General features: G+C 45.7%; 2 protein-coding genes across 2 annotated transcripts; one reads left to right on the top strand and one right to left on the bottom strand.

The window, feature by feature from the left end:
- Positions 1–1,614: 1,614 nt before the first annotated feature.
- Positions 1,615–11,274, bottom strand: LOC126560344 (uncharacterized). Its single transcript, XM_050216307.1, has 11 exons — positions 11,076–11,274; positions 10,790–10,993; positions 9,881–10,207; positions 9,690–9,803; positions 8,664–9,599; positions 7,709–8,239; positions 6,150–7,634; positions 5,118–5,369; positions 4,315–5,055; positions 3,287–4,240; positions 1,615–2,786 (listed from the first exon to the last, which is right to left on the bottom strand). The coding sequence occupies exons 1-11, from the start codon at positions 11,272–11,274 to the stop codon at positions 1,615–1,617; spliced, it is 6,915 nt and encodes a 2,304-aa protein (XP_050072264.1).
- A 474-nt stretch (positions 11,275–11,748) lies between these two features.
- Positions 11,749–14,395, top strand: LOC126560343 (uncharacterized). Its single transcript, XM_050216306.1, has 4 exons — positions 11,749–11,831; positions 13,589–13,594; positions 13,643–14,178; positions 14,244–14,395. The coding sequence occupies exons 1-4, from the start codon at positions 11,749–11,751 to the stop codon at positions 14,393–14,395; spliced, it is 777 nt and encodes a 258-aa protein (XP_050072263.1).
- Positions 14,396–15,875: the final 1,480 nt, after the last annotated feature.

The raw sequence follows: 15,875 nt of genomic DNA, 5'->3' as shown, positions 1-15,875 counted from the left end.
TGAGCGTGCACGAATCAATAACACGTCCTGTTTCCTGTGCCAAACGACCCCAGGATCTGCGAGGGAGATTTTTACAATGGGATAATTCATTCGAGGATTTTTGCATATGCACACGACTTGGTGCTGTTGTCACTAACTAATATTACCAAGAAAAGCTTATATGACATGTGAAGAACCAAACGAATTACTGAAAAACTCCACTTCTATCGACAGGGGATTGTTACAAATAAGGGTGTTAAAAAGTATTTCATGTTACATGACAAAATGAAAAGAACAAGATAGTATCGTGTAGCATACACACACACACACACACACACACACACACACACACACACACACACACACTTATAGCCTTTTTTATAATACCTATTTTACACGAATCTACTAAAAATACACAGAAAAAGCACACCAAAAATGAAGTTTGGGTGGAGGCAAACTTCTGTTTCTCACAGTTGGAGAAAAACGGTTTGCTTTTTGTATAATCTCCTAGAGCTTCCTTCCAATTTTTACACATACCAAGCAAAAGCAGGTTTCTGCTTAAAAAAAATACGACACTCAAACTGCTAACGATTAAAGCACAAATTTTTCAAATAAGTATATTGCTTTTTCTTTCGGATAATTGAACTAAGCGTCTACGTGCTCCGAGGCGTGATGCTTTAGATTGATTGTATTAGATTGTAGTACAAAACATGTGGACGCTTGCTTTAATGACTGTGTCATATTGACAAAAATGCCTAAATAACACTATTAAAGAGAATACAAATCTGTCTTAAAAATAGTCCCTTAATAGGTAAATTTTGTCAATAGGGTGGAAAACACTGTATTAAACGGTGAGAATTATAGTGTCATCATATATATATTAACACCACACCGAGTGTGTTCTCGATAAAGACCAGAGGTGCTAAAGGGAATGCGAAAACGATCGGAACGAGTTGAGTTGAAGAAATTCCCCAGAAATCATATATTGGTGCATATATTACGTCCGAGACACTCGAACCGTGTGGCTCTCTCTCTCTCTCTCTCTCTCTCTCTCTCTCTCTCTCTCTCTCTCTCTCTCTCTTTCTCTCTTTCTCTCTCTCTCTCTCTCTCTCTCTCTCTCTCTACTAACGTGTTCGAAGCGGGGTAGTGAAACACTTGAACTAAAAATTGTGCTGTGGAACCATTATGGAAAAAAACGATTCAGGGTAAAACTTTATCAGAAGATTTTCCATTTTAACAATCTTATGTTGCCGTATTCAAAATTACTAACATGACGGGAGCTATATATGTCTTTTTTTTTTTACTATTTCTTTTACATCATTTCTCGAGCCTTTTTCTACATGTACTTTTATAGTGTTGTACTTCTTCTTAAACTCTAATGTGGAAAGTTTGTACTATCTAATTTGTTAATTATATTTTTTTTTTACACTGGGTTACACTATTAGACTCCTTTTCCTTCATTAGTTTTACTTAACCATTTTACCTCTTAAACATCAGCAAGAATATTTTTAAAATAGAAATAATGAATAAAAAAGCGGGATTTGTTACTACGGTATGTTATATACTATATAAAAATGCTCATTCGTCTGATTCATATTGAGAAAATACTCTTCCCCCCACCTTTCTTCGACTAATCTATAGAACGCGGTTACTAACTATCATTAGTAGTGCTGTCAGAAGCAGCGTCCAAAGGAGGGACACTCTTCGCAGTCCAATATCCGCATGGTTGCATTCATTACCGAGACACGTAATACAGGACGAATCCTTCACGTTCGAGCACAGATTCCACGTGTCTTCGTTAAGATCCGCTGCACAGCCCCGTGCTACAATGTGCTTCCGCGAGTCAAGCATAATGTAGCAACCGCGCCGCTCGTACGGTACAATACCACGACACTCTTCAACCTTCCACCGATCGTTTTTACAGCCCTCCTCACATTTGGCACATATCTGCAACTGTTCGTTGCGCTGGTTACATGCAGCGCCCAGACACACCTGAACCGTACCCGGTTGACACTGAGCTTGCCGGGCCTCACCTGCACAGCCACGATGGTACAGCTGTTGTCCTGCCGTTGTACTGTAGCATGTGTAGCAGCCAACGTCAGAAGACGACAGATCCGACGTACATCGTTGTGCTGCGGTTTGATCGTATCCCCATTTGCATTGCTCGCCAGCAACGTCCTCATCACACAGGACACACTCATGTAGCGTAACCGAGTACTTCTCCGCATTACAATCGCTTTCTCCGGTGCAAACGTGACAGTTGGGGTTCGTTGAATTGCAAGCTGTTGTTGCCTCCGAAAGACAACCTCTTCGTACGCTGTATTTCTCCACGAAGCTGTAACAAGCATCGGTACGGCCTAGCAAAATATCCGGACACACGGTTCCTACGCCTGTCTGTTGCATCGCACAATCTGGTCCTTCGCATCGGTGACAGGTAAGCGCATTAGGAACGATCGGTGGATCGGCATTACAACCATCACTGCTCGTACACGCAACACACTCTTCCGAACACTGGGAAACCGGATCCGATAAACATCCTCGGCGGATGTTTGTCGAACTGGTGGCGTACGCGTAGCATGCATCGGTTGCACTGTATCGCTGACAGACGGCCATTTGTTGCTGTGAAACCTCCAAACAGGCCACTCCCGAACACTGATAGCACTGTAACCGATTGGCAGGGAACAAGGCAGCGTTGCATGCGTCACCTTCGGTGCAAACTTTGCAGGTGGTGGTAGCGGCAGTTGCCGTGCAAGATTCTGGTGTTGCGTCGTATTCGTTCGCACAGCCTCGTACCGTGTGGCCATCAGCTGTAGGAAATGGAAATGAGTGTCAAATCATATTAGTCAGTACTCAGCTTACAGTGAAGGAAAGTATCGTATAGGAATTACTAAGATAGAAAGGTAAGATATCCAGATAACTATTTCCAGATTGACGATTCTATGGACCTAGCATCCAAGCTGAAGTATCTCCGATGTATGGAGCCTTCGAAAACGAAAGATCCATACATTTCATTTAGTAATAAGTGGTTCCCCTGAAGAAACCACTAGGGCGAGGACGCCTTATGGACGGAACTCATTAGACAAATGCCCTTGCACCTGATATATCAAATACCCTCGCCCTTGTAGTGAGGGGCACTAGGAAACAAAAGTACCTAGTTCCGGTTCCGTTTAAAGAATCGTTTCTGGTTCCGGAACTGATTCCAGAACCAATGCCGGGACCGATGCTGAGACCCATTTCGAAACCAGTACTGGTTTCAATTCCGGGACCTATTGAGGGTAATTAGAGGATTCTAAAATCAATCACTCACCGTCAATTAGTGTAACACATCCGCCAATGAGGCACTTTTTCTTGCCTATTACCGTTGCCATCGGATCGACACATCCTGGATCGTTCTTTGAAGAGCATGCAATACACTCCAGAACACGTGGCTGTTCATTACACCCATCGGAAGAACCACAAACACTACACCGTCCTACCGTACACTCCGTCACGTCTTCCAACTGTCCCCAACAACCCTTCTGCTGACGATCCGAAAAGCTGTAACACATATCACCTTCCCTATATGGCTCGCAGATCGTTGGCTCCAAAGATGGATCGGAGCAGGCTTCACCCTCACACTGGTAACACTTCAAACGCACCGCAGGAAACAGCACATCATTACACCCAACAGAATGGCAAAGTTGGTAGCTAGCTTCGCTTGGGTGTCCTTTGCCGCAAGTGTCCCGCTCGTACACTTCCGAGCAACCTTTGACGATGAGTGAAGAACCGTTGGTAAGGTGTTTAACGAACGAGACACAACTTCCTGTCTGGCACGAAACAAGCTTCGCTTCCGTTCCAAGGACCTCCCCGCAGCCTGTCTCACCTTCACAGCTAACACACTGAACCGGTGGACCATTGCAACGATCACACAGACACGAGGAACATTCACTATTAGCCGCACCGCTGTCAGGACAGTTATCACGCAACGAAGCGGGCGCATCACTGAGACATCCACGCGCGACGACCTCACCGGCAAACGTTTGTACGTAGCAGGAATCGGGCCGCCCAAGCAGTACCAGCTGGGTGCAACGTTCAAATTCTTCCATCGTTTCACAATCAACGGCACGCGTACATTGGGCGCAGATGAGTTCGTTCGATCGTATGGCAGGCTCATTGTTGCATGCCGGTTCGTCATTGCATCGGACGCATAGATCCGGCTGCTGGATGCACGGATTTGATACCGGTGAGTCAGATACACAACCTCGATAAGTTTCGCCGATGTCTACAAGAAGCAGTGTGTGAAAGATCAGCAACAAGATGCATTTGAAGATGGAAGGATTTTTTTACATCACTTACCGGAGACGTACGTGTAGCACTCATCGTTAGCATTGTACTGCTGGCACACCGATGCTGATCTGCTGGAAGTCTGGATCTCATTACACGAGGAGCTCCCTTGGCATTGGAAACACTGCAAACGACCCGCAGGATAAATGGCACTATTCGACATGGAACCATCGAATGTTTCACACACAACTTCGTCGTCCGATTCACACTTCACCGTATAATCCTCGGAACAGCCTTTCCGTGTGACCGTTCCTTCCAGCACTGAAACACATTGTACCGTGCCGCATGCCTGAACGTATGCACTATGCTCAGTTTCACTGAGGGTATCTGCACAACCGGAAAACGTGTCCGTGTCGCACACGAAACAATTTACATTCCGTGCATTACAACCATTACCCGAGCAGAGTTTGCAGGTTACATCCGACGCGTCCAAACATTGGGCCGCAAGGTCTTGCTCTTCACTTTTAGACAAGCGACTAAGGCATCCTCTTTCGAGTGTTCCGTCCGGATAGAAGTAAGAGTAGCACTGATCGGTACGACCAAATAAAATCTCATCCGGACACGGTTTTACTAATGTCATATCGGTTGGCTCATCGATAGCTGGACAATTGTCACCAGAACACTGAGCACAGCTGAGAGTGTTTTGGACGAGGGCGGGCTGATTGTTACACCCGGTTGTGTTGCACTGCTGGCAGGGCTGTTCACATGGTGTCGAACGCTCCAGAGTGCAACCGCGTTCGACCATCGTTTCATCTGTATAAAAAAGAGCAAAAAATCAGAAAAAACGGCGAAAGCATAACTAGGACCTCCATTACCTTGGAAATAAGTGTAACAACTGTCTTCTCCTTCCCGGTAGATAGTACAGTACTGTTCGCTATTCTTCGTCGGATTGAGACAGTCGAGTTCCGTTCCAGTACATTGGTAGCATTTGATGCGATCCCGAGGTAGTGGTGCACCGTTACAGTAATCACCCTTGCAACGGTGACACGTTCCGCTCGTTTCGGTACATTCCAGTAGCTGTTCCTGCTGGAAACTTTCACTACATCCACGTACGGTGTGATAATGATCTGGTGTTTGGAAAGATGAGATGACGATTGTCATTAATGTTGAATTAACCAAGTCATGGTTGAATTGATTTTTTTTGCATAAAGCAAGCTAATTGGGAATTTTAAGGACTACGATAGCGATACTCTTAGAATCCTTGGTAAACCATTGAACAAAGTCCTTGGGTTTTTTCGAGCATCTCTCCAATATTATCTGGTAGGAGATTATCATGCTCGAAGATAGAGTGATATAAGGACCTTTGATTGATTGAAGCTCGCATCTTCGAGCATCCCGCAAACAACCTAACTGGGGAGGCACGCCTCTGAGATGTAATGGATTCTCATCAAAATCGATGAAGACATCTTTGTTCGCCTGTGTATGATAAGTTCTATCAAATGTATCATATCCGTCTATCCATCCATCGAGTGCAGTCAAATCGTTAGCTTTTTCTTCCTTATAAATTTGTTCCTAGTCTCTTCATACGTCTGGTTGGTTAAGACTTGTATCAAGCAGGATTAAGTTATGATCTCAGTGCTCACGTACGAGATACTTAAGCTGCTGTTAAGCTGACGTTCGCGAGGAAAATTCTCGTATGGGTCCTCGTAGGTGGTGAAGATCTGTTCAGTGGTATCTAAATATTGTGCAGTGCCAAACGAGCTGATTATGTGAACGATTCCGCACAATCAAGACATAAAAAAACGTTTTAGGCCATTCAAATATACAGAAACTATTTTCGGTAGGCCCTCCATGGACCGAAGATAGGGAAGGTTAGGTATACTACTCCACTGTAGTCTTACACTTACCATCTATAAATGCCACACACTCATCGATTTCGTTGCACGTAGAAGACTCAGTGCTGCGGACGCTGGGCTCGATACAGCTACCACCAACCAACAGTGAGTTACAAACATAACACCTGTTGCGATTGCAATAATCTCCGTAGCACCGTTCGCAACGGCCACTATTCTCACTATTGACGCACTCATCATACCACACCATACTCTCCTGCAGCTCCGAAACGCACCCTTTCGCGATCACCAACGAGCTGTTGGTGCTCAAGAAAAACGTATAACATCCACCCTTTCCGTTGCAAGTTTCTTCTGCCGGACTTTCATCACACCCTCGATTTGAGCTACACTGGACACAAAACTCGGTGTCGTCAAAGTCATCGTACCCGAGCACATTACATCCACTGTCCGTACAGTCTTGACACAGCACACCCTCCGATTCGCATACGGCGTCATCCAACCTGCAGCCTCGTTGTGCGCTGGAAGGCGATTCGTACCACGTGTAGCACTTGGCGTTGATCGTATCGTACCGCAAACAGGGTTCCGGATCGATTGTTGCCAACTGTAGACGAGCGCACTGTTCACCACTGCACTGATAGCACAATAAACGATCGTCAGGGAAGAGACCGCCATTGCAGACATCGGTGAAGCACTCCACACAGCTGAGTGAATCCTCACATTCGGGATAATCGACCACATTGCCACGCACCACCTTACCATTCGCGTCGAGAAACGACACACAAGACCCATTGAAGAAGGTCAACTTGGGAAGTTCATTTACGTCCCCGCGGATACAATCAACATCACCACTGCAGGTTATACACTGTACGGGGCTTGCATTTCCTTGGAATTCACGCGTCACCGTACAATTGTTACTACCGTCGTAACACAACTCAAACAGATCTAAACTGCTGAGACATCCCTTCGCTACCTGTGTGTCCGCGGTGTGTATGACGCACGCATCGAACACCAGGTCGATTGTGTTGGGACAATCACTTGGTACATTGTAATCGGCACAGGCATCACTGCGCTCACACTGCACACAGCTAAACTGACGCGGTATCGGCTCATTGTTACAGTAGCTCTGCTCACACACCTCACAGTTTACTCCATCGACACAGCCGATGAGTGTGTCCTTGTTTGCACAACCGCGACTAATCACACCACTCGACTCCCGCTTCGTGTAGCACCGGTTGGAGGGAGGCAGCAAACAGCGCACGGCGTCGGATTCGTCGTTCGGTTCGTCGGGACAGTCGGTACAAACGTAGCAACTGACATAGCCTAGAACCGACAACTGATTGCATCCCGGTTCGGTACAAACTTCAATTATCAAGTAGTCATCAAACGGATGTGGGAGTTCCGATTGACAGCCACGATCGATCTTTTCCTCGAAGAACCCGATAATACAGTCATCCTCTTCGGCCGTGCACAGTTTCGTCTTCTGTACGACGGGTGTCAAAACATCCGAACAGTCGGTACATGAATAGCACAAGTTTAAAGCTGTAAAAGTGAGAATCACCACGGGACATTAGACGAAAGATATTCATATTGCATTGCAAGTTCTTGTTTCTTACCTTTCGTGTTACAAAATGGCTCCTCGCAGTAATGGCAGCGTTCCTCATTATCTGAGCAATACGGTGAAGAGTCTTCGGCACAACCATACACCGTTCTATCCTCGTCCCGATACTGGAAGCAACCGGCCGCCAACCCTTTGCAAATGGTCTCGTTCTGTACCCCCACGGTACAATCCGTTTCCAACGCTGTGTCGCACTTGGAACACAGGGAATACACACCGTTACAGTTCGGTTCATTACACTTGAAACAATTCTTGGAATCGGCAGGACACGAGGTTGGTGTACAGCCGCGCGTTATTACGCCACCGATGGATACGCTCACGAAGCAGAGATCGGTCGAGCTCGAGCAGGTGGTGATAGAGCACGGTTGCACATTGCCTGGACAATCGGCGTAACAGGTCATTGGTGCCTGAGCAGCGTTGTTACTGAGATCTGCCAGCGACACGGTACAGTGCTCAGGGGGATCACTATCATCTCCGACACACATGGCTTCGGGATCGGTGGTACAGCCTCGCACAACCATACTTCCGTCTGTTTTAGTGAGAGGAAAAATGTGAAATATTAGAATGACTTCCGTAGTTGCGTTTTATTGGTTCGGAGGATCTTCGCATAGATCTCCTGACCCGGTCTTGAATAATTGCAATCCACACCAGAGGATGATAAGGGAAGTTCATGTTCCAAGTTCCAGAGGAAAAACCAGATTAAAAAGATCCTTAATATGATGGACATGGTTCTACAGGACTTCAATTTCAGCAGCTATTAAATAGAAAATTATGGGAAAGCATGTCGGTCGTAAAACAGCGGAGAGTGTCATCTATTCGTCAAGGACTTTCAAGTACGTAGTAGGCCACAAATCATGCTAGCTTTTGGGCGATGTCAAAATGCCAACGGAAGCTGTCAAATGTGTCATTACTGCGTCGTATTGCCGGTAGAGGGCGCTCCTTCATTTACCTACCGTTGTAGATGTAACAACCATCTTCAGCACCACGGTACAGCAGACAGTAGTACTCCTGTTCACTGGGCGCTTCCATCTGCTCCTTCCAGCAGCTCGCCGCCCCTTCACACTGGAAACACTTGAGTCGGTCGGTCGGGAAAATGCCTGAATTCGATCCGGACTCGATCGATTCTACGCAGCTACCCGGGTGGCAAGCACTCTCGAACTCTTCCAAACATCCTCTCCTCGTGTGACCCTCGGCATCGATCTCCATTCGGCAAACGTCCCCAGCGCAAAGCGTATACCGCAAGGCAGTCGCAGTCTTGTCTCCCACCACACAAACCATCCCATCCGTACGCGTATCACACAGGACACAGTGTTTCTGATTGCACTGATTATCCGTACACAGTTTGCAACGTGCATCGGACGGATCGTAGCACACGTCCGCCATGGTTGGATCCAGATCGAGTACACAACCCTTCTTCATCGCACTCGTACCATCCGAGCTCAGGTAGCACCGGTTGGCGAATGAACTGTCCGCACAGGAGGGTGTATTAGCGATTGGTTGTTCACATTCTACGACACCGTCACACTGATCGCAAAGCTTTTGCACCTGCGAAGGTTCCCCGTTGCACAGATTGCTGTTGCTGCAGGTCTTGCAGTTTCGATCTGGCAGACAGTTGGTGAACTTTTCGTCCGTGTTGCACCCTCGAATGAGTGTTTTGGATTGTTCTGGTTCGGAATAGATCTCCTCCAGCATGAAACAACCGGTAGCCTCGGTATTGCTACAGTAGTGAGCATCCGCAGCGGTTACTTCGGTACAATCGACGCACTGATAGCACTGGAGATGATCTGGGAAGATCCGATCGTTGCAACTACTGCCATCACACGGCTCGAAAAAATTGTATTCTGGGATGGTGTCACTGAAACAACCACGGTGAGTCTCCTTTGTGGACACTGTGTGTGAATGAGGCAGATAGCAAGTGTCTTAATAAAGAGTCTCTTCTTTCCTTCTTCTGGTTGCAGGATTTATGCTCAGCTACTTACTATCGTACCGCATGTAGCATCGATTCTCCTCGAGGATGTTACATTCCGCCAACACGCCAACCTGTCCAACATCGACGGATGTACAACCGACACAAGTATAGCACTCAAACTTTGCTGAAATGATGGCAAATTACTGCCTGAAATTAGGTATCGTCTACTTACGTCTCCTCCTAGCTAGTTCCCACACTTACCATCACGATTACATTCTTCACCGAGGCACGTGTGACAGTTGGCCGCCGTGCCCTGGCAGGTGATCGTGTAGTCATCCGCGCTGGTACATCCCACATGCACTACCTGCTCTGCGTCCCGATACCGGTAACACTGATCGGTCGTTCCCGGGCATTGCTGTACGTAAGGAGTATCCTGAGGGCATTCTGGATTAGTACCCACATCACACACAACACACCGTGGAAGGTCGTTGCACGGTATGCCTGGTAGCGAGGAACATTCGGTGCAGGACTTGCTGCCCGTACAATCGGCTTCGTAGTTCGGGTCCGATATGCATCCTCGATGGCCATCTGTGTGAAGTGAGTAAATTTTTATCGCTTAGTATACTACCTGTTTAACCAAACTTTTCCTTACACCCAAACGGCACAGAATTGCGCCAATTCGCCCAATTCAAGCGCCGGTTTGATTGAGTGAGCGGTAAAACTTCATACGCTCAGCAACTTTAGCTGTTTTACAACCTGTTCCGCAATCTATCTAGCAAAGGGCCACCATGTGCCAACATCACTCAGGGCTATTGTGTATCACTTCCGAATCGGCTATTGGCCTGTCTAATATCAACGATTTTCAGACAGTTTTTGTTGTTGTTGTGTGGCGTTCAAAACGCAGTGAAGATTTATGGCACAATCCCCCTCTGGGTAATCGTGTTACCAGCATCTACCGATAAGTTAAGCAGCAGTTGAGGTAGTAGATGCCTCTTTATAAAACACTTTCGTTTTTTTTATCACTTACTGGAAGGTTATCTCGTTAAAAAAAGGCAAAGAAAGAACGGTGATATGGCATAACTTGGGATATTTGTACGCCATTTTTTTGAAGTTCGAATTCAAATAACATTTCTATCGTTTGGACAAGCAGACCAGCTCTTTGATAATTACCTGCCGGATTATGGTAACATTTGTTCTGTGGCGTTCTGTCAGGACAGATGACGGTCTCACATTCATCTGACACAGCAGAGTCACACCGTACACAGCGCATGACGCTGGCCGTATTGCACAAAGCGGAAGTACATTGGGATATGATTTCATCAGGCTCGGCTTCTTCCAGACATCCTCGGTTTACGTTCGTGGTATCTCCATTTTCTAGGGAACACATCAAACGTATCGCGTAGTACGATTAGCTAGAGCATCCACAATATTGTGTAAACTGGCGGCAAGAACTCACTCGAATACCAAACGCTACACTCAGTCTCACAAGGCTTCATTTGCGTTGGCATGTATACGTCACATCCATCACAGTAGTAGCACATCACCACAGCTCTAACCGGCGTTGGGATGAGTACCATCAGCACCATCACACTGATCACTAAACACTTCTCCCTTGATGGCCACAACACTACACTTGTTCCACTCACTTTCACCATTGCTTTCATCTACTGCTAACCTGGCTTCGGTTTGTCCTACTACTAAGTCGCACTGACACGCCTGTTACACTCGCTTATATAGGCTAACACCCGTGGATTGGCCTTACCGAAATTCGGGTGATAAGCGGGCGATAAAACAAGAAACCGCGGATGATCATAAAGATACAATACAAGCGAAGCAACGTCGATTGCTGTTTGGGTCGGATACGGTATTACGCGTTTGGCTGTAAAGCTATAAGGGGAGAAGCTGAGAAGGCCTAAATAATCTACCTAACCCGGATCTTCTACCTGTAGATTGCGTCGTGTTTATGAATGGAGCTAGTTGCATTGCGTATGCTTTATCGGAGACGGAGTGCACGGAAGGTATTTATTGGACTAGTCAGTGTAATAAATACACAGGAACAGGATTCTGCATACACAGAGAAGCTATTTGTGACGACAGAGAATCACATCACAGAGAAGCTATTTGTGACGATGGGGGTGCTTATCAGGGGATTATCAGTGAAGGTTGATCGGACTTCAACCTACTATTTTGTAACGGAAGCCCTCGTAAGGATGTACGAAAGCGATTCCACTATTAGAAATAATTCCTCTGAACTTATATATCGGAGTAGATTATGTGTGACCACTGTGGGGGTGAAATACAGGACTATTAAGTATAGAAATGGCAATATTTAAAAAAATCTTCTTCTTCTTGGCTTAACGACCTCTAAGGTCATGCCGGCCATCGAAATGGCTTTCTGGACTGCCGATACCACGTAGTTGGTTAGTCAGGCCTCACTACGGGGGGACGGTTCGGATGGGAATTGAACCCCGGTCCTGCCGTTTGAAGTTGAAGCCTTCGTAATTAATTATAAAAAAAAAATTGAGTCATTTTATTTAACGTCTTTGGCTGCTCCGTTAAGTAATTTTTGCAGTCCAGATACGATTGTTGACTTATTCCGATCAATGATCAATGATAAATAAATCAATGAATGTAGAGAAAATTTGCTAAAAATCCGATTAGATGTGATTCACATCGGTAGACACTTAACGAACCTTAGATTCAACGTGATAGAGAGCCCCATTTTTCACTACGTTTAGGTCTCCTCTGAAAGACTAAATCCGCCACTGGATTTAAGCAGCAGCAATTGCCTAACTAGACGCTTAAGCCGTTAACTTAAAGTATTGTAAAGCTTCACAAGCATCCAATTGTTAGTACTTCCAGCTAAAAATTGGTGTTTGACCTTAAGATTATCATCATAATTATCACCAAGATAGGAAGTGTTGTAAGTAGTACTTTCATCGCGGCTCTATAAATACCTGATAAGACGAGTATGAGAGCGAATTAACAAGCGCGATTGTTAATCCTCTGCTAGTAATCGTTAATAATTCTCAATTACAAGCAAGTAATAGATGAACCTTGCCCAATCCAGATATCGGTAACGAACAAACGAAACCGCTTCAAACTGGCTTCCATACACATGGAATGTGTGTCAACTGAACGCTTTATCTGTAGACAGAAGATTATACCATCCACCGGGTGGTCAAGCACTGGACGATGTTTATCATAAATCCTGCAAACAATTGTGTGTGGAATACATGCATTCATCAAGCGAAACGAAGATAACGGCGGGGGGATTTTGAGTTATGGGTGGAATGTTTGCGGACGTTCTATGAGTAGACATTCTGTCTGTCGCCTCCCTAGTACCGAGGACAGGTAAACATTTTTACAATTGTCTAGCAAATATTTAAAAAAATCAAATTCCTTTCCAAATAAAACTCAAAAACACAATTACAAATGAAATTGTTATCGCCGGTGCGTCATTGCCGTTTCACGCGCCCTTCTATTTTTCTGTCAAGTAATGTTGCGAGGTAGAAGAATCTAAGACAGAGATAGGAATTTCCAAACCACCCCGCATCGGAATGTAAGATCGTTCGATCAACTTGGACACTGGCTGCTAGGGTTGGAGAGGAGAGAGTGTGGCCGGGGATATATTTGCATATACTGCTGCCACTGCTGCCACTCCGATGACTAGCGATTTTTTTTTTGGATGCGACCTCTGGGAGTGACTTCGGCGTGTGGCTTGGCTCGTGATAAGATATTTATATTTAGATAGGTGTATCAATCGTGAGCGGCACGCTGATTGGTCACTCATCTTTTTGCTCGTATGAACCCTTTTTCGGGACGGTAATTATATATAAAGCGGCGCGAAGTGGTTGCATTTCATGATTTATTGTGGGCAGTGATTGTGTTGTGACTTTGTTTTCTTTAGGACTATCAATACGATAATGAAGTTACAGTGTATTACGATTTGCTTTGCATTTTTTACAGCGTTAGGTAAGTGTCTAGTTTCTTCTGCCGCCCTAAAGTATTAATATTAATCAGTATACCTTGCTTTGTTTCAGCTAAAGGAAACGAAATCCGTTGCTTTTCGTGTGATGATTGTACCAAACAAGCGCCAACGATTGTCGAATGTAGCGCCAAGAATGGGCTCGATCTTAATGCGTTAAGCTACAACCCAACCTACCCCGTACTGACACCGTCTACCCCTGCTTGGAACGCAAACCCCTGGGACCCTATCCTTACGCCGCCAACCTTGCCTCCGAATGGCAACCAGTACTATCCGTGGGATCCGCTACTAACGCCACCACCGGTTGTTGGTGGAGATAATAATGGAGGCGCCTGGTACCCGGGTAATCCGATCATCACACCGCCACCACTGTACGGCAATGGTGGTGGTAATCAGGTGTATCCTTGGGATCCTCTGCTAACCCCACCACCACTGGTCGGCGGTGGCAGTACTGCTTGGTATCCGGGCAATCCGATACTAACGCCACCGACCACGTACTATCCGTTTGGAAAGGCCAAGGGACATCTAAAACCACAAAAGCGATTCGTTTGTGCGACGATTCGCAGTAAGGGTACGTTTTGTGCCGCAAATGTTGAAGTTGAGCCGGGCGTTAATACTTTGCGGAATCTATTTTAGGAATAGACCACCAGAAGGAGACGATTCATCGCCGTGGATGTGCTGAAATTGAAGGATACGCTGTTGGGGTGTGCGATCAAGGACAGATGCCGGTCACTGAGGGTGGTTTTACGAGTTGCCGGGTTTGTGGACACTCACTCTGCAACGAGTGAGAACGAATTTAAGCAATTGGTAATAGGTATGAGCGGGCTGTGATTTCTTTTTTGAGTTTGATGTTTATGTTTGTATCGGAGACAATGAATAGATGTGTTGATAAAATAAATGAATGCAATAGTTTAGAAAATTGTTATTCAACTTCCTATTGACTATTCATTGCTGTTTCCGCGGCAATTGAAAATATAAACGGATTCTTAGATAGGCCTAAACGGAGATGTTTCTGAGGGCATCATTATTGACATTTTAACCCGCTGGTAGATGCCTGCTCACTGCAAGTTTCCCTGCGTACCTGGTTTTATGCGGTCTCAGTAGATTCGCATGATGTCTAGAGGGTCAGCACCATAGCTGGAGAACGGCATTGATCCCTTCATCTTCGGTTATGTGTGACGACAGTTAAATGCGACAAGACCCGGGATCTTAACAGTCGTTCGGGCATGATCCTCGACGATGCCGATACGCGACAGCCTGGGAATGTTTATGCTTGTGCCGCAAAATAGCGTCAACGGTATTCCTGCTCTCAGATGGTAATAAAGTTAGGTATAGGAGTTCTATAGCCTTTGCTAGCGATCTTACTGTTCGCGGGATGTTCAATTTCGATTATATAGTAACCTTACGGATTCATGACTTTTTGTCGTCAACAAGCCACAAGGTGCGGAGAACTAGTACCAAATTTCGTGATCCTGCATCATGTCTAAACGGTGCCCAACAGAGAAGGCTCCAGCCAATAAGGAGACGATGGCAAAGCCATTACAAGCTACCAGCTATTTTCCGTCTTATCAAGCACAGCACCTCTTCATGGGAAGATACCGAATCCAGCCACATCCAACGGGTCCTTTTCCGCCTTCGTATAGGTCATACTCGCCTTACGCACTCCTACCTCCTAGAAAAATCCAGTCCTCCACACTGCAACTTCTGTCGTGTTGACATCACTGACATTCCTATCACGCGACAAACTCCAGCAGAACCGCCTCATTAGATTTTTACGCATCAGTACAATGAAATTTAAGCAATAGTTTAAACTAATCCGATACCATATGCCATAATCGCAATAGTTTTCCATAATATTTAAGCCACATATACGATAGTTTTGTATTAGATTAAACCATCTTTTATCTACAGCAGAGAGGCGAATGTAGTCTCTAAGACTCAAAGCCTCTATAAATAAACAAAAAAAAAAAACAGTTATCGCAAATGAACAAAGATAGAATCTCGCAACACCCACTTCTACCGAGCCCGCCCGGGATAAGGCGCACTTTATTGGTGCGAGAAGGAAATGTCTCCCACTCTTCTTCGTTTTGGCTTAACGACCTGTTAGGTCACGCCGGCCATCTAATGGCTTACTAGACTTGCTGATAACAGGTAGTTGGATAGTCAATCCTCAGTACGGGGAGACGGTCCGGATGGGATTTGGACCCCGATATCGCCTCATCACCGGGCCACCCCACTCATTTGTTGGTTGTACCCATAGTTTTTTTT

Source organism: Anopheles maculipalpis, chromosome 3RL (assembly GCF_943734695.1).
Source record: "Anopheles maculipalpis chromosome 3RL, idAnoMacuDA_375_x, whole genome shotgun sequence".
Taxonomy (NCBI): Eukaryota; Metazoa; Arthropoda; class Insecta; order Diptera; family Culicidae; genus Anopheles; species Anopheles maculipalpis.
The sequence above is the reverse complement of the archived record's forward strand: the minus strand, read 5'-3'. Positions and strand labels throughout refer to the sequence as shown.

Excerpts from the sequence above, each read along its gene's own strand:
- LOC126560344 (XM_050216307.1), bottom strand. The coding sequence starts at position 11,274 with ATGGTGAAAGTGAGTGGAACAAGTGTAGTGTTGTGGCCATCAAGGGAG. Across the intron at positions 7,635-7,708 it reads GCCATTTTGTAACACGAAAG|CTTTAAACTTGTGCTATTCA; the intron begins GTAAGAAACAAG and ends TCACTTTTACAG. Across the intron at positions 4,241-4,314 it reads GTGCTACACGTACGTCTCCG|ACATCGGCGAAACTTATCGA; the intron begins GTAAGTGATGTA and ends TGCTTCTTGTAG.
- LOC126560343 (XM_050216306.1), top strand. The coding sequence starts at position 11,749 with ATGGGGGTGCTTATCAGGGGATTATCAGTGAAGGTTGATCGGACTTCA. Across the intron at positions 14,179-14,243 it reads TGCGACGATTCGCAGTAAGG|GAATAGACCACCAGAAGGAG; the intron begins GTACGTTTTGTG and ends AATCTATTTTAG.